Source organism: Syngnathus typhle, linkage group LG3 (genome assembly GCF_033458585.1).
Source record: "Syngnathus typhle isolate RoL2023-S1 ecotype Sweden linkage group LG3, RoL_Styp_1.0, whole genome shotgun sequence".
In the NCBI taxonomy this organism is placed as follows: domain Eukaryota; kingdom Metazoa; phylum Chordata; class Actinopteri; order Syngnathiformes; family Syngnathidae; genus Syngnathus; species Syngnathus typhle.
Window position 1 is genome coordinate 11,635,488 of NC_083740.1, and position 26,113 is coordinate 11,661,600.

Genomic DNA, 26,113 nt, shown 5'->3' on the forward strand with positions numbered 1-26,113 from the left:
CACACACGCACTCACACACACTCACACACACTCACACACACACAGCCAATGTCCACTGTGTCACTTTCACTTCCCTTGCCACAGTGTTCCATCCATCTGGTGATACATATCTCTGCTCTGGCTGTGTATTCGTCAGGTAGTCATTCCCAAATAAAACCTTCTCAAGGAAATGAAAAGAGTTCTCAACATCTCCTTCCTCAGGCTAATTGAATTTCCACTGAGGTATCGGGTCACTTGGGCGTTGCTTGAAGAATGTATGAAGTCAGAAAAGAGTAGCACAAGAAAGAGGATCTCAATTAAAACAGAAGGCCTGAGAGAAATAAAGGAGATTGTGAGTTCTTCATTTGATACTGTAACTAACAGTTGCATGCAATTACTTCTGAGAGGTATATGGACAACAAAGTATAGTTGAATCCCGTTATTTGCATGGAATAGATATCGGGACACCCCGCGTGCGCAATTGACACCCATTGAAGTGCATTTTGTGCGTGTGTTTTGAGGGAGCGAGGGTTTAGTGGTGTGTGTGAAAAAGTATTCAGTAAAGGCTGATAAACATTCATTCATTCATCACATTCATCATCTATAAAAAACAGGGTGTTTTCAATTGTAGTTTTGCAAGGACAGATCTTGTGAAACATTTGCATATATATATACAGTCGTATGCAAAAGTTTGAGCACCCCTGATCATTTTCATGATTTTCCTTTATAAATTATGGGTTGTTCGGATCAGCAATTTCAGTTAAATATATCATCATATTGGAAGCGTTTAAAGGCTGTTATTTCTACAAAAGCAGGATTTTTCTGTGGGGTGCCCAAATTTATGCGCCTGCCTACCTTTTTAAAGTAATGATTGCACACTTTTCTGTAAATCTCATTTCATTTCTCAAATATTACTGTGTTTGTCTGCTATATGATATGTTTAACTGAAATTGTTCATCCGAACAACCAATGATTTATAAAGGAAAATCTTGAAAATGATCAGGGGTGCCCAAACTTTTGCATACATCAGGGGAGATTACAGTAAATGATGCATACTTCAGGAGACTTGTTTTGAAATACAGATCAATATGAAGCATGGAGTCTTAGGATGGCCTAGTATCTTCCAGCAGTAGACTAGCCTTGCAATACCTCAGAGTCTATTTTCTTCCCCAAGATTTGTGGGGATTTATGTCCCTGGCAGGGGCACCCATGAGAAACAGGTCCTGGATGTGGGACAAAATAAAAAATAGCTCAAAGACACCAATTATGAATGATCCACATTTCTCTCACCCAGATGTGGTCCCCTTCTGGAGCCAGACCTGGACGATATTTTTCAGCCAGAAATCCAAATTGAGAATAAAGACCTGCGAATCCTGTGAAGTGCATAAGCAATTTGAGCAAAAATTGTGATCATATGAGAAAAATATTTCCTTACTTTGTCTTTATCTGATTCTTGTCTCCAGTCCATATTAATAAATGTTCAAATCTCTTTGCAAGATTTTGCATTCTTTTCCAATGCATTCTCACGTCTGGTAGTTGGCATGTACCGGTGTCTATGTTTACTTTGTGCCTCCATGAAAAGTCAGAGACTGACTGATGAGTGATGTAAGACTTCATGTGTGTACCGCCTCGTCTCTCTGGTCACATTAGCGCGTGGGTGTGAGCATGATAGATAGCTTAGAGATAAAAGCACGAAGAAGTAATCACTCATACCAAAGTAAGAAAAACAACAAAGGCTGGCAGGTACGTATTTTGTTGTTGTCCGACAGGGGACATTTCATAAAATAAAAAACATTTCTGTTTTTATGAAGTTCGTTGTCTGCCTCCATCTCAGATGTTGAGTTTCTTTGCTTTCTGTGTTTTTGCATTACGTATTCATGTGCGTCAGGCATGAGGCATGGCTGTGGGTTAAAAATAAATGGGGGACAGAGGGCTGCAAGCAGAGGAAATGGTGATTGGGGGGTGGGAGGTTGGGGATATGGATGGCAGAGGAGGGAGGGAGAGAGCATGAGGAGGAAGTACCAGCTATAGGCACAGACGCCCTACTAAATCCATTCCTAGGCACACAATGGATGTAAATGCTATCTTTAATTATAGATTTTTATTTAGTAGTATTTAGTAGTTTTAATTGTGTTTAATATTGAGTGCCAAGCTTCTGCTGCATGACATAAATATAACATGGCCCGTGTGGGCTTTTCTTTTTTAAAAAAAACTTCATTCTAAGCTGACTCTGCTTTGCAGACAGGTTTCCCAGAACTTACAATGTCGTCACCACGCTTTTGTTTTGTGACAGGCAACATTGCGCAGGACTGTCAACATCAGAATGCATCATACAGCATCAAACAGCCGAGGCTTTTATGGAATCTTTGTAAATGCAGTGTCGTGTAAACCATTTCCAGCCATTGCGTCGTCAAGCATACTCACTAGTTTAACATCACACATCCTAAAACTGTAATACATTAATATTTGAAGACTCATAACTGCTCATGATTACAGCTTGAATAATGTCAGATCCATTAAGACGTAATTTCATGATGCAAGCATGTCTCGAGTCCTAAAATTGGTGACTTAGGTCTGACTCAAGTCAAGTCTGTTAGTTGCTCTGCAGTGGATCTCTCGTTTAGTGCTCGGGACACATTTCAGCCCTCTCCTGAAGGCTGTTGTCTCTGTGGACATCTTTTCAGATAAATCTACTTCGTATACACAACACAGGGGACACATTTTGTCTTTTCACGGGCAGCCATTCACACTGCCCCGCACTGGCTCCCCACACGAAGTGCAGGGAAGCTCTGCCATTTATTTGCTGCTCAACACAAAAAGTAGTGCCAACAAAAAACTGTGGTAAACATTGCACTCAACAGTCATGTAACTTGAATCCTCTGCTAACAGGAAGAAACAAGTTGTTACTTTTGAACCTGCTACTCTTTTTGCTCATGCTTCCTTGTACCACCCACACACACGCATACAAACATTGTTAGCACATGTGGTGACTGCAGGGAGGCACTTAAAAAAAAGCTGGATAGCTAAAGGTCTTTCCTCCGAGCGCTAATCACCGTGTGCTTCCTCACTACCTACCACCACGCATGGATTATTTGATCATTGCCTTTATATTCTGCTAGCAATAAATGATTGAGCAGTATTTCAACAGGGTTGATCTGTTTGACTCTTAACGATTCCAAAGTTTCCCCCCCATCTGGGACATTATGCAATGCAGGAACGTTTGCGTCCCCAATGATGATTAGTATCATATTATTATTATTATTATTATTATTATTATATTACTACATACTGTATTATATCCTTTATGGGCCCGCTCTTAGGTGCCTGCCTGCCTACCTACCTATTTGCGTCATTCCTATTAATTGTCACGTCCTGGTGACTTTGATGGGATTGTTTGTTTGTTACTTAGTATCTACTTTTTGAATTCAATCCAGTTTTTTAATGACTCGATAGTGCCTTGTTTTCTTTTATATTGTACTTTGTAATTAAGTCTTGGGAAAGTTCATTTTCTTCACAAACTAGTTGAGATTAGTTCACAAATTTTAAAATGGATTTGTTCAGTTCATACTTTCTTATTCAAATAAAGTTCTTTAATAAAGAAAATTGCTTGAATTGTCTTTTTCTTTATCAACTTGAAACAAAAACATCATTATGGCCCAGAATGTGCAAACACAAACTATCCACGGTAGGTGCCAGACTGAGTTAGGAAACAAAGGATGTGCAAATGTGCAGAAAGTAACATTATATTTACTTTAACTAACTTTTCATTTTTAGTGAATATATTATTTCTCGTTTGCCCAAAGAACCAGTAAACATTTAGAATTTGGGACAATAAAGTGCAAAGATAAAGATGCAATGCCCAGATGAATTATTAAAACAACAAAAAACATTCATATTAAGAGTAATGTGTGGTTCAACACCAGTGACAGGACTTCTCCTAAAATTCCTGAATGCTCTCATAGGATGACACCTTAACGTTGCCAACAAGAAAGGGCGAGTGGGGCTACTATCCACGCGACATCTGATTGATTGAAATGTAATCGTGCTTTGTTTGCTCTTCCATGTACACGTCGCATTATAATGACGCATGCACCATGTGACTGTGTGTGGCCGGGCTTGCCAAATCCTTTTATTCCCCGCCAAATAAGCCTTGTTTACAGTGTCTTTAGCGGGGTTTTATTTTGAAGTCTAAACCTGTTCAACGGCCCCAGAAGAGCTCATTCACGAAAACGTTTACGAAGCAAAAATGCGCTACGTTCAGTTCATGTTCGTCCAAAATGTGAACAATTTCATAAACTTTTGAACTTGTGCAGTTAGAACACTATTGTAACGAAATACTTTTTGAAAACACACACTCTGTTGTAATTAAATACTTTCCTCTCCTCACTGCTTCCCTCCAAATGGGTCCTCAACCCTCATAGAGGCGAACAAAATGTCTCTTTTGAATGTGCCTTGTCCAAGGCCATATACATGCATGCGCAACTTTGAAAATTTAGATCCATAAATGGAACGTCACTCTATTGTGCTGCGAACTGCATGTCTTTTTTTTCGGCATGCGGAAGTGATGACGCAAGGAGGATGACAATTGGAGGACATAAGGCGGGGGCCTTTCGAAAACAAAGAGAACATAGAGAGGAGGCGAGTGAGAAGACTGGCACGAGTGTCTTTGTTGTTGACGATGTGACAGATGGTAAAAAGATGCTGCCACGGTGGATGTAGCAGTGTGACAGAGAAATTGTGCCAGAAAGAAACGTGCAGAAATTACAGTACCAACACCATGTGCATTGCTGTTTTTGGGCAATGGGGGTGACTTCCTGAGATGATTATTGGATTTCTTAACGAGCAAGAAGATATAGCACACATAGAGAAACAAAGAGCAAGTAAGAGCAGTGTGTTTCTCTGTCAGATAAGTGTTGGTGTTTACTTGGATGAATGAGTGAAATCAAAGGCTGCGTCCCGTTACCATGGTAGCAACCACACCTCGACTTCAATATCCCATTAGCGATATCCACCTGCTAGCAGTGCGACTCAGATAACATCACTCACAATCATGATCCATTCAGAAGTGAAGGAGGCAAAAACAAAAAGCTGATTGAAACTGTGATTACTTGTGTCACTGTTTCGCACCACAGGGAGCAAGAGGAAGAACAAGCTGTTGCTGTGAGGTGTTATGACGCACTCCGAGTGACAGTAGTTGGAAGCAAAGCGGCGCATGCATGCATGCAACACTGAGGGCCGCAGATGGAAGGACAAGAAAAGACAGACGGACTAGGATGATCTTGTAGATATGATAGAAGGGAAAACTTCATTTCAATTCTGTGTGGAACTGACACCTACACGATGGAGCATACGACGCACTTACAGGAGGAGTTGGCGCCTCCAAATCTTCTGTGTGCTTTACCTACAGCACACTGTAAGACTCCGGTGGCATTTTGACAAAGTTCTTCCACGTAAAGAAAGAATGTTTTTCATGAGAAACATTTGACACACACTTGTGCAGCTGGTAATGTAGGTGTGTGTGAAAGGGATGTCCCGGACAGTCAAGTGGGCACGAAAGGACAACACAGCCTGAATTACTCATTTGTCGCTTGTCACCTAGCTTGTTTTGTATATGTCTCCTACGCTGACTATTTGCTGTCTGTGCGCATCTCTGAATGGTAAGGCATGTTATTATCGACCTCGAAATATTTTCAAGGCCAAATATGCACAAAAAAAAAAATGCTGCCATTAACAATTCTGAATAAGACTCTTTTGCGACGCCGTAGCTATAAAGAGCTATATCGCATGATAACCATTCTCAAAGCTCAGAGATGGGAGCAAGTCACATGTAAGTCTCAAGTTGTATACTTCAAGTCTCAATTTACTGTGGGGGGAAAATATCAAGTAGAGTCGCCATCAAATGTCAAACAAGTCAATCTTGCTCGGTCATATATTGGATTGAAAATATAATTTTTTCATTTTTCATTAGATTTACAAAAAATCTCTACTGCACACTTGAAATTGTTTAGCAAATATTTCGAGCTAACATTTAAATGAGTGTTACTGTAATTTGATGCTAAATATTGAAATATGCTGAATGTGCGATTAAACATGTAATGTTATTGGATTCCAAAGTACATGCATTGCTTTTGGTGCCACTCTGTTTTCTAAATCCAGTGTGTGTAAATGTGTACATGACAGTCGTTAACTTTGTACACTTTGTAGATGAAATAAATGCGTGATCTTTGGAGCTTCTCCTAACCTATCAGTTCTTATAAAGTTGCTGTCCTTTTGTAATACATTCATTGTGTCACAAGCCTGATTTCATAATGTATCAGTTGCTATGCAGTTGCCGTTTCCCTTATATGCTTTGTCCTGTTGTTATGCCAACCTTTATTTTGTCTTATAGACTTGATGTCTTACAGTATATAAGCTCAGGTTACTGTCAGTGCGGCTGGTCTTCTTGAGTGCCTAGCCGTGCTTTCTGTTGATACTTGATCAAGACTTACTTTTCAACTTTCGTGTTATGTCTGCTTCTGGGTCCATATCCTGCTCCACTCGTGACACTGTTGGTGTTTAAGTGCCACACCGACAAATGAAGAAAATCCTGATGAAAAAAACAACACTCGCTACAAACACTGGTGGCTCGGTCAGATACGTGCTTTGAGCACTTGCAGAGAAAGTGTTGCATATTGCCTTGTTAAATCATTAATGATAATTACAGCAAACAATAATTAACATGAGTGTCAGAGATGAATATAATTTACATACAGGTAATATGAGCAAATGTGTTATTTCGTCAGTGACCCCTGTTCTATATACAGTGGAGCCTCGTTTTTCAAACGTCCCGGTTCTCGAACAAATCGGTACTCGAACAAAACAATTCTTTGCTTCGGATGTCGGATGAAATTCGGTTGTCGAACCTCGCGAGATGAGCCGAGAGGACCCGCATGCCAACTAACTCCGTTCGTTATTACGTTCTCGTTACTCTGAGGATTGCATCAACTCTAATCATGCCTCCAAAGGAAGCAAGTGGGAGCAGTAAAGCCATCCTAAAACACAAAGACGCTCCTAAAGCAATGCGACAGTGAGCGCCCGGCGCTGCGGTTGCGCTATCAGACTAACTTAAGATCCCTGCGCACTGAGGTCCACTTAAATTTTGGAAAGTCCATTAGGACTTTAAAAATATTTTCGAAATTTTAGCGACCGCTCTGTCACAATAATGCGACAAGCGCGGTGTAGTTACGCGGTCGGCGGCGCGCTAGGGTTGCGCGTTCCGCGGTGCGCTGCAGTTGCGCAATCGGACAAAATTAAGCTCCCTGCGCACTGATGTCCCGTTAAATTTGGAAAAGTACATCATGACTTTTAAAATATTTTCTAAATTTCAGCGACGGCTCTGTCACAATAATGCGACCAGCGCGGTGCAGTTGCGCGGTCGGATACGCGCTACGGTTGGGCGTTCGGCGGTGTGGTGCAGTTGCCCGATCGGACAAAAATGCGCAAATGAAAAATTGCTTAAAAAAGGCGTTTTATTTTGTTTGAAACGGCTTTTTTTTCTTCGTTATTTGTAATGGGAAAACATGATTCTGAATTCGAACGATTCACTTCTCGAACAGCCTTCTGGGACGGATTGTGGTCGAAAACCGAGGCTCCACTGTATACGTAAATGGATGTTTTATCTATACGGTATACTTATTCATCGTGGAAAGCTACTTGTGTATTTATTCAATATCTATCTTAAGATCCAGATACTACTAGCAAAGTGTGCTGGTTCTCCTCACCCATAATTTTAGTGGACTAGTAGAACAAGGATGGTTTTCATGAAGTTGCATTTGTTTAACATCAGCAACAAGTTACTGGTGAGGCAAAACTGTGTGTGGTGGGTGTACAGGGGCCCTGCGCCATTGGCCCGACCTTCTGCTCATCCCTGCACTTTTGCCTCACAAGTCACATGTAAGTCGACCAACTAGTATGCTAACGTCCTCTCTTGTCCAGAAATATAAGTAGTCAAAAAACACCATAAGGCCATAGATGTGTATGTAGTTATGAATTGGTGTTAATCGATATGTGCCCTGGGATTGACCAGAACAGAATCGGTCAAGCTCATCAGCAAGCCTTGAGGAGAAACAATTTCTATAGAAAATGGATTGATAAATGTGTGTGTTTAACTTCCATAACCAATAACCTCAATTATTCTGTTCTGGCATTAAGTTTTCCCTCGTGGCTGAATCATAATTCGGGGGCATCCTCCTTTCCTTGCTCACAGCCATCTGAGCCTTGTGATGTTGCTTTTGTCTGGCTTGCACATCGCCGGAAACAGACCAAAAGAGTCTAGAAGGCTGCGGCCAGGAAACGACTTGTGTTCTCTTCTCCTCCCCGTCCTCTGCTCCTCCACAAATCTCAGTCATCATCAGCGGGCAACGTGCCTCGATCCCTCCCTCCTCCATTCATGATTTTCCAATTGCATTCGCTCCCGCCTCGTCTTTTTCTTCTACGTGCGTCCTCAATCTCCTCCTCCCTGCTCGTCCACCCAACCATCCTTTACGCGCGTGAAGTTTCCCAAGAGAATCCCCGACAGTGGGCCCCGCCCTTTTCCGCTTCACGCCGCCCTCACTCAGTCATGATGACCCCGTCGTCTGTGACGTAGGCGATTCCACGGTGACCACCTCAGTAGGCAATGGCAGGATGCTGGGAGTATATATGGGACATTTGTGCCCATCAGACGGTACTCAGTCGCTCCGACTCGGGAACCAGGTCATCAGCGGAGATAGCAGGCAATACTTCGCCCCACTAGGCTAACTCGCTTTGGGCTTTGGTTAAGGATGGAAACCTTCTCGATTTCTCGGAGCCGACGAAGCTCCGTCGTGCGCAACTGCAAAAGTAAGTTTCTTCTTTTCATGGTTAGAATAATGTGTCTCTTTAATGTGTGATAGCAACGGGGTTTTTAGTTGGTGTAATGCTTATATAACGATGGATTTCAACTAAGATTGGATAATTACTCAGCAGTACGCGTCTGTAAGAGTTATCTATGCGGTGCGTAAAAGTCGGGTTAGCTGCAGTGCGCACATTTCTGTTATTAAAAAACCCTCGATTTGATGTTTATTCTTTTATCTCCTTGTAATATGCAAGAAACCGCTCGACAGAAATAGACAGACAGCTAGATAGACAGAAATTAAATTGTCACACCAGCAACATGTATGAATATAAACTTGTAGTAAAGAGACAGCAACCACCCAAAAGGAAATATAAATACAAAAAGGATGAAACAATACTTTAAGCAAGAAGGTGAAAAAACAGATTACGATGGCACGTTCGAGGTGCTTGTTCATAAAAATATTCTCGTTATGCTACATTCGTATTTGGCAGTCTGCTCACAGTGGATACAAGCAAGACAAACTCAATAAATCGAATAAACCAGAAGGAAAACTGGCGCCAATGGGAGATAGTTGGTTTCAGCACCACTGAGAGCTCCCACATAACCTACCTCTCTTCCTCCTCTTGCTCTCTTCCATGCAGGCGGCCTCTCCCTTTGGTTGGTGGTGTGGATGGTTCTCGGCAAGCCAAGTCTGGCATTGGGCTGCCCGCACCTTTGCGTGTGCTACCCGACTCCCATGACTGTAAGCTGCCAAGCGCAGAACTTCACCACCGTCCCCATTGGAGTGCCGTACGAGTCGCAGCGCGTTTTCCTCCAGAACAACAGGATCACGGAGCTTAGAGTTGGCTCATTTGGCTTTGGGACTCAGGTAAGAACATTTTGCATGAAATGTGCATGAAATGAGTCTACAAAATCACTTAGAATGTATTATTTTGCATTATAGGTTCTGTGGCTGTTTTCCAACAACATTACATGGATCGAAGCAGGAGCTTTCAGTGAGCTGAGGGACTTGGAGGAGTTGGACCTAGGGGACAACCCTAACCTTCACCGTCTGGAAGGGGGAGCCTTCCGCGGCCTAGAGAAGCTCCAGAGCCTCCATATGCACCGCTGCAAACTCACCGCCCTGCCCCACGACATCTTCCGCAAGCTTTACAGCCTGCATTATCTCTACTTACAGGTAGGGGGCACTAGCATGAACTCAACAAGTACTTGCAAATGATGTGTGTTAAAACACAAATTCAGTTAAACAGTATTGCAGTGTCACGTGGACAGCCATTGGAGCATTTATTCAATATCCTTGCAATCCAGTTTAAGGTATTGTACAAGTATGTTTTTAGTCATCATGAGTAAGGCATTTTGGGTGCACTTGTAGCACATGAGATGAACGGTCAAATGGCGTTCAATCAAATTATTTCAGCATTTATTTGATTTGTTTATGGTGTCCTAAATTATTAATGGAAACTAGTGCGGTTTGATAAATGCTGGAATGGCTTCATAGCTAAATAACAACCACTTGCCATGTTAGTTTATCAATAGTTTTAATTCCTAATTCACTCACTCAACCCAATGGCAATAGTATCCGATATCCTAATAGTGTGCTGAAAGGTCTTACTAATGATGACAAAGCGCACACTCGTACGTGTACTTGTAATTGTGCAACTTAGAGAAAGACACACTCCAAAAGTATTTTTACCCCATTGGGAGGCATTTGAATTATAATTTGAGACTTTTGTGTTTGAGTGTTCAGACCACACAAGGTCACATCTTAAAATGGAGTCCCAACATTGGGCAAAAAATACCAACAACATCTTTCGATTTGTTACATTTTTCACAAATTGATGACAGGGCTAGTGATGCTGTAATTCACCAATTCCGTCCCATGACATATGAGAACACATTAGAAAATCAAGAAGATGCCACATGGGATACATCCTGGTTATCCATTTATGGTGAACAAAAGTGAATCACATCTCATGATATTATGTTTGATGTTTTCATCTGCAGGAAAACAATCTACACTTCCTGCAGGATGACATCTTTTCTGATCTCATCAACCTGAGTCAGCTATTCCTGCACGGAAACCGCATACGCACCATCTCAGAAAATGTATTCCGTGGCTTGGTAAACCTTGACCGCTTGCTCCTTCATGACAACCGCATCAGGCAGGTGAACCGTCGGGCCTTCCGAGACCTTGGTCGCCTGACCATGCTGTTCCTCTTCAACAATTCTCTGCCCGAGCTGCCCAGTCAGACACTGAGGGACACTCAGGGCATAGAATTCCTCCGCCTCAATGCCAACCCCTGGTCGTGTGGCTGCGAAGCCCGCGCCCTGTGGGAGTGGTTCCGGGAGGCCCGTGTCTCTTCATCTGAGGTGATCTGTAACTCTCCTTCCACACGCCGTGGTCAAGATCTTCGCTTTCTTCGAGAAATGGACTTTGCCCTCTGCCCGCTCCCCGATCCAGGCTCAATCGCCGGGTCCACCACCACCACCTTCAGTACCAAAACCAGATGGTGGTACCACAAAAACAAGCCTCAGTCATCGACAAAAGGTCTCTTTGAGAAATCTTCAGAGACGGTCAAAGCCGGCTTGTACGGGAAAGGCCCGTCCACAACCACATCACTGGTCAAGTATGAGCTGGGGGAGGAAGAACTGGCATTGCCTAAACTTGACCAGGAAGAGTACTGGGCAAACTACGGCAACGAGGACTCAGGTGTCACCCTGCGATGCTTTGAGCTCGAATGTCCGCCTGAGTTTGACCTGACTCCATCTTCCTCCTCTACCTCACCATCCTCACCCTCTTCCCTCTCAGTACTAGCCATTGCAGTGTTCAATCTCCACTATCTATTTGGCTGAATCCAACTTCAAGTGCCCTGCGTACCCTGGAGCCTGTTTTAAAGGCTGCGAGGATCCATGTTGAGACTCTCTATAGTCCCTATGACAGCTCTGTTGAATGCTATTCCTCAAGGCACAACGAGCGAGATAGGGAGATTCTGATTCTAACATCTACAGGGCTAAACTTTTCAAGGCTGCTAGATCTTTCGATACAACACACTACAGGCCCGGCATTATGCTTGAAGCCTAAATGATGTCATGATTTTCCTGAAATCAGGGCTGCGAGGGCTAAGTCCATCGTTAACATCGGCAAGATTTGAAAGCAGTTGTCAATGATGTCATTATTTTCATCAACTCGACTGAGTAAGAACTAATAGTGCTATTATTGCACCCAGGTAACTGGTTTGTACTAATTACTGTTAGAACACAGTGCGTAGTAACAACAGTATTGTAACCACTTACAGTGTCATGTAAATACCCATGTATGTTTGTTGTGGATGCTCAAATTGATGTCGTAGAGCTCATCTTGAACCCAAGGCACCGAGGAGACGAGGATCTTCATTTTTTTGAAGATGCTCAGAGAGTGACATGAAAAAGTAGAGGAATGCAAGTCAGAGAAGGTCTCACATGTAAATGACAACGAGTGAAGATGTTTATTATTAAGTGACAATTTTAGAGTGAGGAAAGCAAGAGCGAGAGAAGTGAGAGAGTGTGAGTGAGTGAGAGGGTTGCTGGGTTGACAGCGCCCTCACACTAATAGGAGAGAACAGCATTGGACCATTTTGACAGGGGCATTAACAGAACATGGAGTGGAATAGTAAAACATCCACAGTCTAGCAGCTACACTTATTTGTACGTCAATGTTTTTGTATTTTTGCCCCATTTGAATTTTTTCTGTAAATATGATGTCGTTTACGACAAACACTGGGAAAGAATTCTTCCTTTCAGGAAGCCTGAGATTGGTTGTTGGATGTCTTTCTGTGACATATTGATACTCTGTACAAAGACTGGATTGGATGCAGATGAACATCTTTATAAAGAGAAAAACTGAATATATATATGATTATTCTCGTGCCTTTCTTTCAAAAGATGTTTAATTGATGATGGTGAGCATTATTGTTTCATTTCAAACAACAAAAGATAATTTAAACAAAACAACTACAAACCAATACCCAGTAAAAAAAAAGAAAAGTAGCAGCTTGTTGTTGTGTGACCAAATCTTGAGTACATCTGAGTCAATTGTCCCTAAAGGACACACTAATCATTCATACAGTATTAGTCTGGTCTGGACTGTGAATGACATCTGCCATAGTGTGGATAAATAAGGTTGAATGGATTCACAATCTGGTGGCGCTGCAAAAGGCAATTACGTCAGTAAGTTTATCACTCCTGTGAGTCATCACCTAAAGATGCCAGATGGCTCAAGGAGGTGTAAATTGGCCCATCTGCAAATAAACTAAGAGAGCAATGAGAGTTAAATGAGTGGCAAAGTGCAAAGAGCAGAAAAAACCCAACTCTCACAAAAAAAGATGGAACATGAGCTTAAGTGGTAATAGAAACAGAAGAGGAGAAGGAAGACAAAAAGGTCAAATAGGCATCATGCAATCTCCTTTGGTGACTTACTAAAACCACTTATAATTGGCCCAGTTTTCACCTTTCACATGGTGCCCATGCTTTCATCTCGCACCCTTCGTAAAACCTGCAGCCCACGATAAGAAAGCAAAGCAAAGTGAGATGGAAGCAAAGCAAAGCTGTCAAGGTTGATATAGAGTAGGAGTTGAAGAGTGGGTGTGCACATGCTACGATCAAGCAAGTTGTCACTGCTTGGCAAAAACTGGTGAGCTTATTGTGATGTCACTTATAGATAGAATTCAATGTTAACCACATTGAAATGGAGTTTTCCTGGAAGGCAGCCAGCACCACTTCTCCTCAGAGATTGGAATAATATTAAATGAACAAGGTTCCATTGTTACACAGTCACCCTTTATTTTCTGGCTCAGTTTGTCAGTGTGCACATTTAACTGTATATTGGGGAAGGAAATACAACATGTCATTAAAAGATTAAGCATTTGAACAAATTCTTACTTGTTTTAACCTGATGTCTTTGAGTGGGTAGATCTTTTTTCTTGGCTCCTATTCAGTCAAACACGCACACATATTCACGTACATGCGCACACACACACACACACACACACACACACACACACACACACACACACACACACACACACACGCATGCGCACACGCACACACACACACGCACACACACACACGCACACTGTTGTGTAAGTCCTCCAGGCAGTTGTCAGTTGTCCAGCTTCAACAAACCCACTGAACACAACAGAAAAAAAGGAAGTGTTAAGATGAATAACTGCGTTCTAATTTGATGCTTTATTCATGCACTTCTCAGGGACAGTGACAATACATGTCATGGTATAGTATGTACGTTTTAGCATGATTCCACACAGAAATAAATAAAAAGAAGACTAAGAGACACGTTCAAATACAGTTGTGTATCGGACAAAATGATTTATATTTTACTTGCTTTAAGTCATTTCATTTGGTAATAAAGCTGCCATTGCTGCCTGTTTTGCACCTAACTATAAACATTTACTCATTATAGAATAGTTTTACAGTGTGGATAGAGTTATCAATTTACTTCATTTCCAACAGTGACTTTAAATGCAAATGATCAAAGGAGTTTTCTTACATGACCTGTTTACCAACAGTATTTCTACACCTGTGTACATTCCTATGAAAACACCGACAAAGCTATCAGAACCAAGACGGACATTTTGAGCTCTCCAGTATCACTGGAAACATGCAATTCCTATTTAAGGATGTAACAAGTGCATCAGACAGCTCATCCTTCACATTGTGGCTGGTCCTGGCAAGATTCCTGTGACGCATCTTCATGGAGTTCATATAACTTGTGTGGGTTTGGCTGAACGTCATTAAACGTCAGTCAACGCACACAGCATTAATTTCTGCAATGACAAATAGAGAGATAAAGCAAACCAATAGTTAAATATCCTATGTTGGTTTTGATACCATGACTATAATACTTGGAACTTAGTAACAAATATATGAGTGTGTCATTTTTATTTTTATTTTTTAGATCAATCAATGGGTTTGTAACTGTCATAGTAAGTGGTATTGCAGTAACAGGTACTCGGTAAACCAAATGCCGGTTCCGGTGATGTGACATCACTGGGAAGCATTGGGTTAATTTGTGCTCAGAGGTCTGTTAGGATGACTAAAGGTGAGCCAGTCAACCAACTGTGGAGCATGGTGGTGGTGCGCATCATGTTCTGTGGCTGTTTTGCTGCCAGCAGAATAGAGTGACGGTGATTTTCCTTTTGAAGCTGGACATGACATCTATTATATAAACTAGTTGTGCGTAGTATGTGTCCACTGTACAGTACACTAAATAGTGAATGCTAATGTTATCTTTTTAGCTTTCGGTCAGTCCAGAATGTCAATTATTAAACCATCTTCAACATAATGATGTAAATATTGTGCCAATGGATTGGCAGATTTCCCACCATCTTTCTTGCGCACATGGCAATTGACGTCACAGGTTCCTATTTTTGAATCCTCACATCACCAAACACTAGAAATATGCAACATGTTTCCTCCAAGGTGAGCCAAGAGACTTGTCTGATTCATGATGCGCCTCACCGATCAGTTCACCAATACAAACATCACAGCCAGAGGAAAAACTCTTTGTCTGTGCATTTGTGATTTAATGTTTATTTTTATCACAGACCTTTGTTAGTGCCATCAATCTGTGGAACAATTAATTTCTTCTAAATGTTTCAGGAATTAAAATGCACTTTTGTGAGTCAATATTTCATAAAATATTTTAGTGCATTTAGACCGACTTGTGACATAACACAGACATATCAGACAAGTGTGAGGCAGAAGGATGAATGCACCACTACAAACATACAGTATGTGAATGTATAGTGAAAACAGAATTAAATTAGTATGTAAAGTAAAATATGCATAAATGGAACGGCAGTTACATTTTTAAACTTGATGTAAGTCAGTGCACTGACTGCATGAATATAGACTTGGGGCTCTATTTCGATAGAATAATGCATGAATTGCACATTTGGTGGGCGGCGTGGCTCAGTGTGGTGGTCCTCTCCCAACTCAGAGGTTGGGTGTTCAGTCCTCATCACTGTGACATGTCGAAGTTTCCTTGAGCAAGACAAGGCAGACTCGTATTTGCTCTGCGACCACCCTGATTTGATAAATGGTGCAGATTGGCTTCCATCTAAAAACAGGGTTTTTTCCAGTGCACCATCTCCCAAATTACAAAAAAATAAAAAAAATACAACCATACACACATTTAGACTGCCTTCTGTGCTAGACTTGCGCCCAGAATGAAAATTGGGCCTTCATTCTCTTTCCTATGTTAAACTCCATCTTCAAGGACATTTCTGATGCCAAGTGATCATGATCAATGACATGCGGCACATGAGCATTTAAATGTATGAGTATAAGGCAAGCGTCTCCAAGCAGAGAAAACTCATTACAACCACTTGTAACGGGGATATGATTATTTTGGTCAAGACACAGCTTGTGACCATAAGTGAGGGTCAGAATGTATACCACAGAGAGCTTTGCCTTCTGGCTCATCTCCCTGTCCACCAGGTTGGGACCAATAGATTTGCATCACTGGACGCTGCACTGATTCGCCTGTTGATTCCCCCCCCCCCCCCCTTAGATAGACCCCAAGATACTTAAACTCCTCCACTCGAGGCAGAATCTCATCAGGACGACCCACACCTTTCCAAGCTCCTCTGTTCCATAGCAAGGCCAAAAAGACAATGGTGCTGCCTTCACACAGAAAAACAGGTAAGAGAAAATAGAAACAGAACAACAGACGAGGTATGATGTCTGTGTGACGGAATTGGATTGCTTTGCGTTGGAGAACATTTGGAAGGCTTAAGTGTGAACACTCACACACGCACAAACTCGCTGGCAACATTTTGTGCAGCTGATACGCCATAAGAGAGGCCCACTGGGAGACAGACGTTTTTTGCATCACATAACCAGGATTTACGCACATACAGAAACTTACACACGCATGCACGCATACACCCCCCCCCCCCCCCCCCCCACACACACACATGCGCACACACACACACACACGCAGAACTGTCAATTTTTATCTTTGGACCGTATAAATTTTGATACAGCTCTTTTACTAGATTCATAAGAAGCATTAAGTTTGGCCAATCTTACCAAGAAACATGAATGAATGTGAGGGTTTTTACTCACTGTATAAGGCTCGGTCTCTTTATTGATAATTGAATCTTTTGTCGTCCCGTTATGATTTGTAGGTTGTTATTGTCCTCTCTTTTTGTATTGTCACTTCCTGTTTTATTTTGATAGGTAACTCTCCTCTCATTTCAGTTTGTGGGCCCTTCCTCTGTGCGTCAGTCTGATTGTCTTACCTGATCCTAATTGTGTGCCCCTGTGCCCTTGATTCTAATTGTGTGCACCTTTGCCCTTACCCTTCTGTGTGTATTTTGTCAGCGTCTTCCCCTTGTCTTGTGCCAGTGCGGCTTGTCTCGTCAGGTGTACCGTGAATTCCGGACTATAAGCCGCACCGGACTATAAGCCGCACCAGCTAAAATTGGGGGATATTTTAGTTTTTTTCTTATATAAGCCGCACCGGACTATAAACTGCACGTGCACATGCGTTTTTTTACAAAGAAAGACCGTTTACAGAAAGCCTTTTTAAAGTTTTTATAACATACTTTAACATGTCTTTCTCAACATTGCCTGTGACGAAGGGTTTAGAGCCCTTTGACGCAGGTCACCTAGCGTGCATTCCTACTAAAGCTCATAATAGTCACAAGCAACACAGCCAGAATAAGCAGCAGCCATAGTAGTGTTTGAAAATAGTATTTTTGTTGTTGTTTTTTTCTTCAAGATACCGCAGTGTATAGAAGTGATCAAGTCATCACAAAAATCACGAAAAAAATCCTTATATAAGCCGCACCTGACTATAAGCCACAGGGTTCAAAATTTTGGAAAAAAGTCGCGGCTTATAGTCCGGAATTTACGGTACTAGTGATCACGTAAACTGAAAGATACTTTTGAATACCTTGTCTAGTTTTTTGAAGAACTCTTTTATTCTCAGAGAACTATTTAGTTTGGTTGGTTGGTTTTTTTGCCTGGATTTCCCTCTTCGAGGTGATTTTGATTTTTGCCGCCTCTCGCCTATCAAAATAAATTCCTGGTGCTTTTGTCACTCTGCATCCGAGTCCTCTCCTTGTTCCGAGCCTGACATCTTTGCTACAACTGCTTCTTTCTGAGACACACAATTTCTTTTGTACCAACACCAGATATTTTTTTGAATTTTAGCTTCTTCCCGTTATGTTCAGTTCCTTCATTCTCACATTTGTTCCTGTATCACTTTCCATGCATCACAACTATCATGCGTCATCACAGCTAATAATGTAATCCAACTGATCCCACGCTCATGTCACAGGCATGTTCAGGCTGGTCCAATGTGGATTATTATTAATATTTTTATCTCAACAGACTTGTGGAGTTTTCCCATCTGAGTCACTCTCTACCATTTGTTCTGCTGCTCCCTCCCACTTTCTGCCGTCACTGCTTCAGTCTATTTTCACACTGTATAAATGATCATGAGCATACTTTGATGCATTGGCTCCTTTCCATTGTACCAGTCCGATGGATAAACTATGTCTTCATGTGGGTGATGTGGTTGAGCCCCAATTTAAGTCTTGAGCTAACAGAGAAACAGTTGCTGCTGTGTTTATATACTTTTGGATTGCAGGAAATGTACCCAAAATAATGTTTTACTTACAACACAATGGATACAAAATGTTACACAACCCTGTCCTAATTCCAGTTTTCTGTGTGGTTAAAGAAATCTATTAAAAAAATGACACCAAGTAGAATCGTGATCTATAACAACTCAACTCAATTAGAAGGGAAGCATAAATAAACCAAAGATTATGTGTTTATCCATTTTGCACAGCCTTTAATAAGAAGTGACATGGTTGGGTTCTGGGCGAAAACCATCACATGCAAACTCCTGTTAAACGGAAGTCTATGCACACTTTTCTCCGTAAAAAGTAAAGTAAAAATAAATTTGTCTTGGAAATCACACCCCCAAGCCCATCACTCGCATAGCAAAAGCCACAGTACAAGACATCAACCACCCATTGACCAGTGCAGTTCATCCCACTACCTTCAGGGCACAGGTACAAAACTATATATTTTACAACGACTCGCCTCTGGAAAATCACTAGCCGCCCTGAATAGCAGGTCTCGCTGAGCTGGTAATCGGTACTGCCGTGCGATTTATTGTTGACAGAGATGTCATCCACTCTGCCCTCATCCTTATAACTCACTATCGCCTGAACTCCCTGAGTGACTGTAACATAGACCTTCTTTAAACTGAGTCAAAACACATAGTCATTGACCCTTTTTTAAACTGAGTCAAAACGCATGAGTTTATTTAAAATTGATTACTAAAATGCAGACGTATCTTAAATTCTGCACTGTTTGCAATTCTTACTGTGAAGAAAAAGTTGGAAAAAGTTGACCAACTGACTCAGCCTTTGTTCAGCTGCACAATCAGCAACTCGCTTCTTCCTGATATTGTTTCTTATTGTGAAATAGTGCCTGAGTTTCTGTTGTGCAAATATTTCTTCTACCTGAAAGTAGTTCACTTCTTAAATTCCCAAACAAAAGATAAATTAATTGATGAGAATTGAGGGATTCCAAAGATGTTTTCCTCTGTAAAAACAAAATTGTGACTCACTGCCACATTTCTTTCTTGATTTCTTACAGTTTCTTAGAGCCAGAAAGTTGCCATCTAAAATGACTTTAGTTTTGTGCCATCTCTGTGATCTATTTTTTTCTACGAAATAAAACAACTGAATGAACATCCTCTGAGGCCGGTGATTCCATAGTTTTTGCCAGGGGTTGTGATATCCCAATATCTACTGAACCATAATACATTTACTCATTTTTCCTACTTCAGGAGATTTCAAGTGTATTCATAAAACTTTGAAACCAACATTGAATGAGCGCCATTCTCTCAAAAGAGTGCCTAATAGTGCCTTATCTCACTTCATGTATTTTTTAGTGCCTCTCTCAAAGATGTTTTTTTCCCAACTGAGTTGTATGGATATAGGTTACAAGGAGTATATAGACTTTCTATGTACATTTTAGCTTGGTGCATCACATCATGATATGTGTGTTGAAATGACAAGGATATATGAAGAAAACAGACGTTTTTAATGTCAAGAATACAATTGTGTATTTGTTTAACCACTATACTGAGAATTGTTGGGTGAGCAATCGAGGTTGGGAAGAAGTTTACCAACTGGCTTCTTTTTGTGACGCTATAAAAACTGCACGTTCAGCATCTCTGTGGTTTGTAGAATCTCCTCTTCCGTTATATTGTGTCATATTGTGAAATAGTAGTCGAGTTGCTGAGCAGTTGCATCACTTTCATCCGCATGAAACTGCTTTCTTTCTCTCACTCACAAATGCAGCATAGGTCAGTGGATGAAGTGTAACTATGATTTAAATTAATAGCACAGCTAAGGAACTATTTAACTAGCTGCTCCAATTTGCCAACTTGACTTTTAGAATTTATATAAACACTGCAACGAGTGGTAAGTCTTCGTCTTCTTTATACTATGTCACATCATTTTTTTTTAAATCTCACAATCAATTTAAAGTGCCCCAAAATTAAATGCAAATTGCTTTATTTATTCATCCAGCAAAAACTTGTACCTGGATCAACTATTTACTCCAGCAACAAAAAGGAAGCGGCTAGAATAATGACTGTTAAGTATCAAACTTCTACAGAGACAACCATGGACATAGACGATGGGAGTGGCGGCTACAAGCATCTTTTAATAAATGGCAGCAAGCTTCAGTATTCAGGTAACAGAATTCCAGTTTATTGCTTTGCTTGATAAATAATATTCTCATTATATATGTTCTTACACACTATAACCTTAATAATGTGGCTTGAAAGGTGATCTGTTTTTATAATTATAAATAAATCTCCACAGGGCTGTTGTTAAAGAATCAGATTGAACCAGGAAATATTGTTCTGTCTCCGTCAATCCAATTTTCACATTTATATACATCCAAAACATTATTATTGCTGCAGGAATAATCATCCAAAGGCTCGCAATACCTAAACTGGCCACTGGGAAATTATCTTTTGTTATATCTATTGTTATATTTATTTACTCTGCAGTTATATTACGTGAGCCAGTCAACCATCATTTTGATTTGCTAGAGACATGGAATACGCAGCCAGTCAGACGCATGTATTCACAAGTAAGATAATGGAGACGGGGCTGATGCAGTAATCCCTCGATTATCGGGGATAATTGGTTCTAAGACCACCTGCAATATGTGAAAATCCGCGAAGTAGTGTCACCCTCTCATTTTTAACATACGTACATTTTTTGTGTATCAATATGTGTATATTAAAACATATAATTAGAACATTAAATAATAATTTCAAACATGTAAATACTGTTTATATACACACTGTAAATATGTTTTTAGAATGCTTTTATTATTATAACAGCTTTTTTACAACAAGACAAGTGTACATACTATAAATATGTTTTTAGAACTCTTATTATTGTAACAATTTTTTATGACAAGGTACAATACTGTAAATATGTTTTTAGAATTCTTCTTATTATAACTTTTTGTAAAAAGAGGTATAAGTGTACGTACTGCAATTGTGTGGATAATCCCTGCCTTCTGCTGGCGTGTGGGCAACTTTCGTGCCGTAATTTGTCAATTTAGAAGTTTTATTTTGAATTTGTGAATTATTATTATTTTTTCTAATTTGGAAAAAAACTCGGGACGTACTGAAGCCGCGATGTAGCGAAGGATTACTGTACAATTGATGCCACCCTTGTTGCTATTATTTTGGTAATATTGTGTGAGTGGTCTCAGCTCACCGGAGCAAAATGCATAAGTACCTAACTGTATGATGGACAAACTTAAAATGTTTTCAGTTCATGCATTGAGGAACAACCCTTTTAGGGTTTCCACGCTTTTTCTTGGGCTGATGTGTGCTATCCTGGTGACTGGGGTCATTGGGCAATCTATCCACTGTGAGTCTACCTTTTGTTATGTTTGCCACAGATGTCAAAAGTTCACCAATGGTGTAAAACTGCTTAACTTTAATACATCTGTTTTCTGTGCAGACTGGAAAGTGGGTAAAGACAATCAGAAGAAGTTAGAAGATGTAGGGGGGGAGAAAACCAAACTAGAGTCCCAACTCAAGACTGTACAGAATGACAAAAAGAACCTGGAAGTCAGCCATGAGCAATTACAACAGCGATACAACTACGTATCTAAATCGACCACTCAAATAAAAACCAACAATGAGCTACTAAAAGCGGAATCAAACCAACTAAAAGAGAGTCAGAGTAAATTGCAAGCAAGTAACAATGCTCTAAACAAAGAACTCGAGCAGTTGAAGGCCACTAAGGAGCAGTTGCAGACTAATAACGATGCCTTGTTAACTGCCAAAGACTTACTACAAACAAAGTATGAATCAGTGAGCAAGAGCAAAATGGTCTTGCAGACCAACTACGATACTGCAATTAAAGAAAGGGATAATTTGCAGAACAGATTCAACAATGCTACAAGGTCAAGAGAGAAGGTGCAAATGAGTTATAACGACCTGATCAAGGACATTGAGCATCTCCAATCGCGATACAACTCCTCGGCCAGCGAGAGAGACAACATTGCAAGCAGTCACAAAAACGTGACGTTGGAAAAAGAAAATTTACAGGCAGTTTACAACACACTCGCCAAAGCTACTGATGAATTGATGGCGTCCTATAATTCCACAATTGAAGAGAAGAAGTATCTTGAAAGCCGTGTGAAAAATCTGACTGCAGAGAGAGACCTGCAAAGGGCTGAGATTGATCAGCTGCAGGCCACAATCACAAAATTGAACGCGTCACAAGGTAACGCTTTCTATTTGTAACAAATGCAACCTAACAAAAAATTGTTAGATGGCATTGTTTCTGTAATCATGGCATTAATACTATTACTTGTTCTCATAATATTTTTTTTCTATCAATGAATAACATTCCATTGTAGTCAAGGTCTGTCCAAGTGGTTGGAAGAAGTTTGAGAACAACTGCTACTATAGTTCTTCATCCAAGAAAACATGGTACCTGAGCAGAAACTACTGCCAAGGAAAAGGAGCAGAACTGGTAATCATAAACACCAAAGAAGAAATGGTGGGTAGCTTTAAACTATATAAAACATTTCCTTCTTTGAGGCTCAGTGAGTCTCCGGGTTAGACGAGTCTTTTACTAGAAATTTCACTCGTCAACATTTCATCAAACTAATTCTAACTTGGTCAGTTTGAAATAAGCACTTGACACAACAATGGACGACACAACAAGACAAAGTGCTGCACAGATGAAAACAGAAACAAATAGCCCAAAACCATATACGCTGTACATGAAAACACTAAATGGGAGATAAACTGAAAAGAAAACTCACTGCCAATAGGAATATGTATATGTTCAAAGGTACGTAATTAGCTCACACACACAAGAGATTATTTTTATAAACTAAGACACAAGTTGCATTTCTTACAAAAACACACACACAAAAAATGCCATTTCATAACCTGGAAGCTACAGACTCACCCTCCACCTACTAAAGCAGATTGTATTTGGTTTCCTCCATTTCACAATCATCTAGCTGGTCTTTTGTTGTACAGTCAGAGCAATTAAATGCATAAACAACCAACTTTTTCCTTATGTTTCTTATTCTAGGTATTTGTTAATGGATTGTTTACAAGTAACAAAGAGATCTGGATTGGACTGACCGATGAGGGAGTAGAGGGTCAATGGAAGTGGGTGGATGGGACCGCACTGAGCCTAGAGTAAGTAAAATACATAATCTCATTTTATTTTATTAACCTCATTGATCAAGAGTAATTTACCACACTTGTTGCCTTTATAATTTTCTTCTGACGATATGTTAAGATTTCATACATAAGCATTTTACACTGTTCCCATTTTGTCCATTTTTTTTGTTTGTTCATCAGTTATCGTAATTTCTTTTTCAATCGATAATGCTGGAGTCATTTCTGCAGCAACTCTTAAAGTTAAAGCAAAAGTTAAAGTCCCAATGAGTGTCACACATACATCTGGGTGTGGTGAAATTTGTCTTCTGCATTTAACCTATCCCTGTGTGATTTTGATCCATCCCCTGGGGGAGAGGGGAGCAGTGAGCAGCAGCGGTGCCACGCTCAGGAATCATTTGGTGATCTCACCCCCTAATTCCAACCCTTAATGCTGAGTGCCGAGCAGGGAGGCAATGGGTCCCATTTTTATAGTCTTTGGTATGACCCGGCCGGGGTTTAAACCCACAACCTTCCAGTCTCAGGGCGGACACTCTACCACTACGCCACTGAGCTTTTTAGTCATTTGCATGGAACCCAATTACATGGAAAGCTTCAAATCTCCATAAGGCTTCTGGCCTTCACAACCCAATCTTAGGCCTTGATATAATTTGTTTCTTTTGGTATTGCAGGTTTTGGGCTGATGGACAACCGAATAGTTACAATGGTGACCAGGACTGCGGGGAATTTTGGTACCGTTCATCAGGAAAAGCTGAATGGAATGATGAAAAATGTAGTTCGCAGAGATATTGGGTGTGTGAGATGTAGATGCCTCAGTAAAGGCAAGACACTCCCACGGACTTGAAGACTGTACACATCTTCATTGCACTCTTGGGTGCTGTCAAGGTGTTCACTGTTTATACTATACCACGCCTGGACCACATTCTCCCAAATCATTTTTTGTTGTTGTATACCCGGAGGCTGAAGCACTCTGTAAAGGTCCAACATATTGCATGATTTGATTCAATTATTTGCTTCCATCTTCTGCTGGTGATGACTGGGTTAGTGTTGACTTGTCCCGGTAGTCACGACATCTGCAGTTATTGTAATGGTGAGTTAGATGTTGATCATTGTTCTCATTTTTTTTCCTCAGAATTGAGGACACCCTTAGAATTTAGTGAGTCTACAACTTTGTTGGTTGCGCACAAACATCCAGGTTATACCTGTATTCGCGACATACCAGAAGTCTGGATGAGAGAATTGACATACCTTTTAAAGTGTGCAAAACAGGCGGGTGAAAAAATGTGACTTGTGCACCCATAGGAGAATATGGCCCTTCATTAAAAATATTTATCATGTGATATTTGTGTGATAGAATTTTAGTTTATGAAGCATACAAAGAGGGGACTTTAAAAGGATGGTAACCCCCCCCCCCCCCTTTCAACCTAAATATGGATATCATCTACAGCTTTATTCCCAGACTATACAAAATGTTTTGGAAGTAAATTTTAGTTTTTGCTTTTCTTTTATTGTTTAAGATTTACATTGTACATTTACAATTAGTTACAATTAGTTGATTCTGAAGGATAACATCCTGGAGCATTCTCTTTTATAGAATACATGCAAATGCATAAATATGTATATTTCTGCATGAACAAATAAATGTCTGTGTAAGCTTCAAGCCAGAGAGACAGTTTAAAGGGACGGTGTGGATTTCTTTTGCTCTTTAGTGGGGAACTAAAAGAATGCAATGACTTAAGTCAAGTTAATGCATTTTGAAGCACATGCTTTAACTACTGTCTCAGAGAGACCACATGTCGCAAGCCCACCACTAATTTCTTCAACAGAGATGCAAGCAAAATATCACCACAAAGGACTTCTAGTATTCTCTCCAATGATTAAGTTCACTCCATTTGTTAAACATGCAAATGAATGCAGCAATTTTGCTCAGGCCGCGATGTGCTTGCCAGTATTGCCCCCTCATGGTATACATACCAAATTGAATGACAAACGTGAACAGATGTAGATTTTTTGGTGTTGTCCGCTTTCTACTTTCTCTTCCTCTTTTATAGCTTAAATGATCTAATGTTTTTGCAAAATAGAGAGAGATTCTTATGAAAGTGTCATGCAACAGTAACAAGTAAGTAAATAAGTAAGTAAGTAAATATCATATCAAACATAAACTCAAGATAATTTGTGTGATCGTACCAATGTCCACGGTGTTGTGTTAAAAAGTCTCACAGATGGGGGAGAAATGATCCCCTCAGCCTTTGCGGAGAGCAAGACAGTGCCAGCAGCCTGTCAGTGAAGCTACTCCTTCGCTTGGTGACGGTGCTGTACAGTGGGCAGACGGGGTTGTTCTTGATGGACAGCAGCCTGGCCAACACCCGTTGTTCTGCCTCAGACGTCAGATCAGGAAGCTCTGCGCCCACAACAGAACCTGCCTTGCTCACCAGTTTGTTCAGGCGGGAGGCATCCCTCTTCTTGATGCTTCCCCCCCACCACGCCACTGTAAAAAAAACTAGCATCCTTCA

General features: G+C 40.7%; 2 protein-coding genes and 1 long non-coding RNA gene across 4 annotated transcripts; 2 read left to right on the forward strand and 1 right to left on the reverse strand.

Annotated features, from left to right (window-relative positions):
* Positions 1 to 753: 753 nt before the first annotated feature.
* On the reverse strand, positions 754 to 1,559 carry LOC133152040 (uncharacterized). The gene is made up of 3 exons (XR_009714039.1): positions 1,415 to 1,559; positions 1,270 to 1,352; positions 754 to 1,202 (listed from the first exon to the last, which is right to left on the reverse strand). It is a non-coding gene; the product is annotated as an uncharacterized LOC133152040 (long non-coding RNA).
* A 7,026-nt stretch (positions 1,560 to 8,585) lies between these two features.
* rtn4rl2a (reticulon 4 receptor-like 2 a) lies at positions 8,586 to 12,859 on the forward strand. The gene is made up of 4 exons (XM_061275390.1): positions 8,586 to 8,838; positions 9,475 to 9,701; positions 9,777 to 10,010; positions 10,838 to 12,859. The coding sequence occupies exons 1-4, from the start codon at positions 8,781 to 8,783 to the stop codon at positions 11,684 to 11,686; spliced, it is 1,368 nt and encodes a 455-aa protein (XP_061131374.1). The 5' UTR covers positions 8,586 to 8,780; the 3' UTR covers positions 11,687 to 12,859.
* A 7,289-nt stretch (positions 12,860 to 20,148) lies between these two features.
* LOC133151405 (C-type lectin domain family 4 member G-like) lies at positions 20,149 to 25,279 on the forward strand. 2 transcript variants are annotated; one of them, XM_061274398.1, is made up of 7 exons: positions 20,149 to 20,343; positions 20,540 to 20,617; positions 21,721 to 21,819; positions 21,913 to 22,683; positions 22,820 to 22,962; positions 23,509 to 23,618; positions 24,272 to 25,279. In XM_061274398.1, the coding sequence occupies exons 2-7, from the start codon at positions 20,548 to 20,550 to the stop codon at positions 24,405 to 24,407; spliced, it is 1,329 nt and encodes a 442-aa protein (XP_061130382.1). In that variant the 5' UTR covers positions 20,149 to 20,343; positions 20,540 to 20,547; the 3' UTR covers positions 24,408 to 25,279. The 2 variants fall into 2 exon arrangements, with proteins under 2 accessions (XP_061130382.1, XP_061130381.1); XM_061274397.1 differs by having other exon boundaries at positions 20,150 to 20,343; positions 20,452 to 20,617.
* Positions 25,280 to 26,113: the final 834 nt, after the last annotated feature.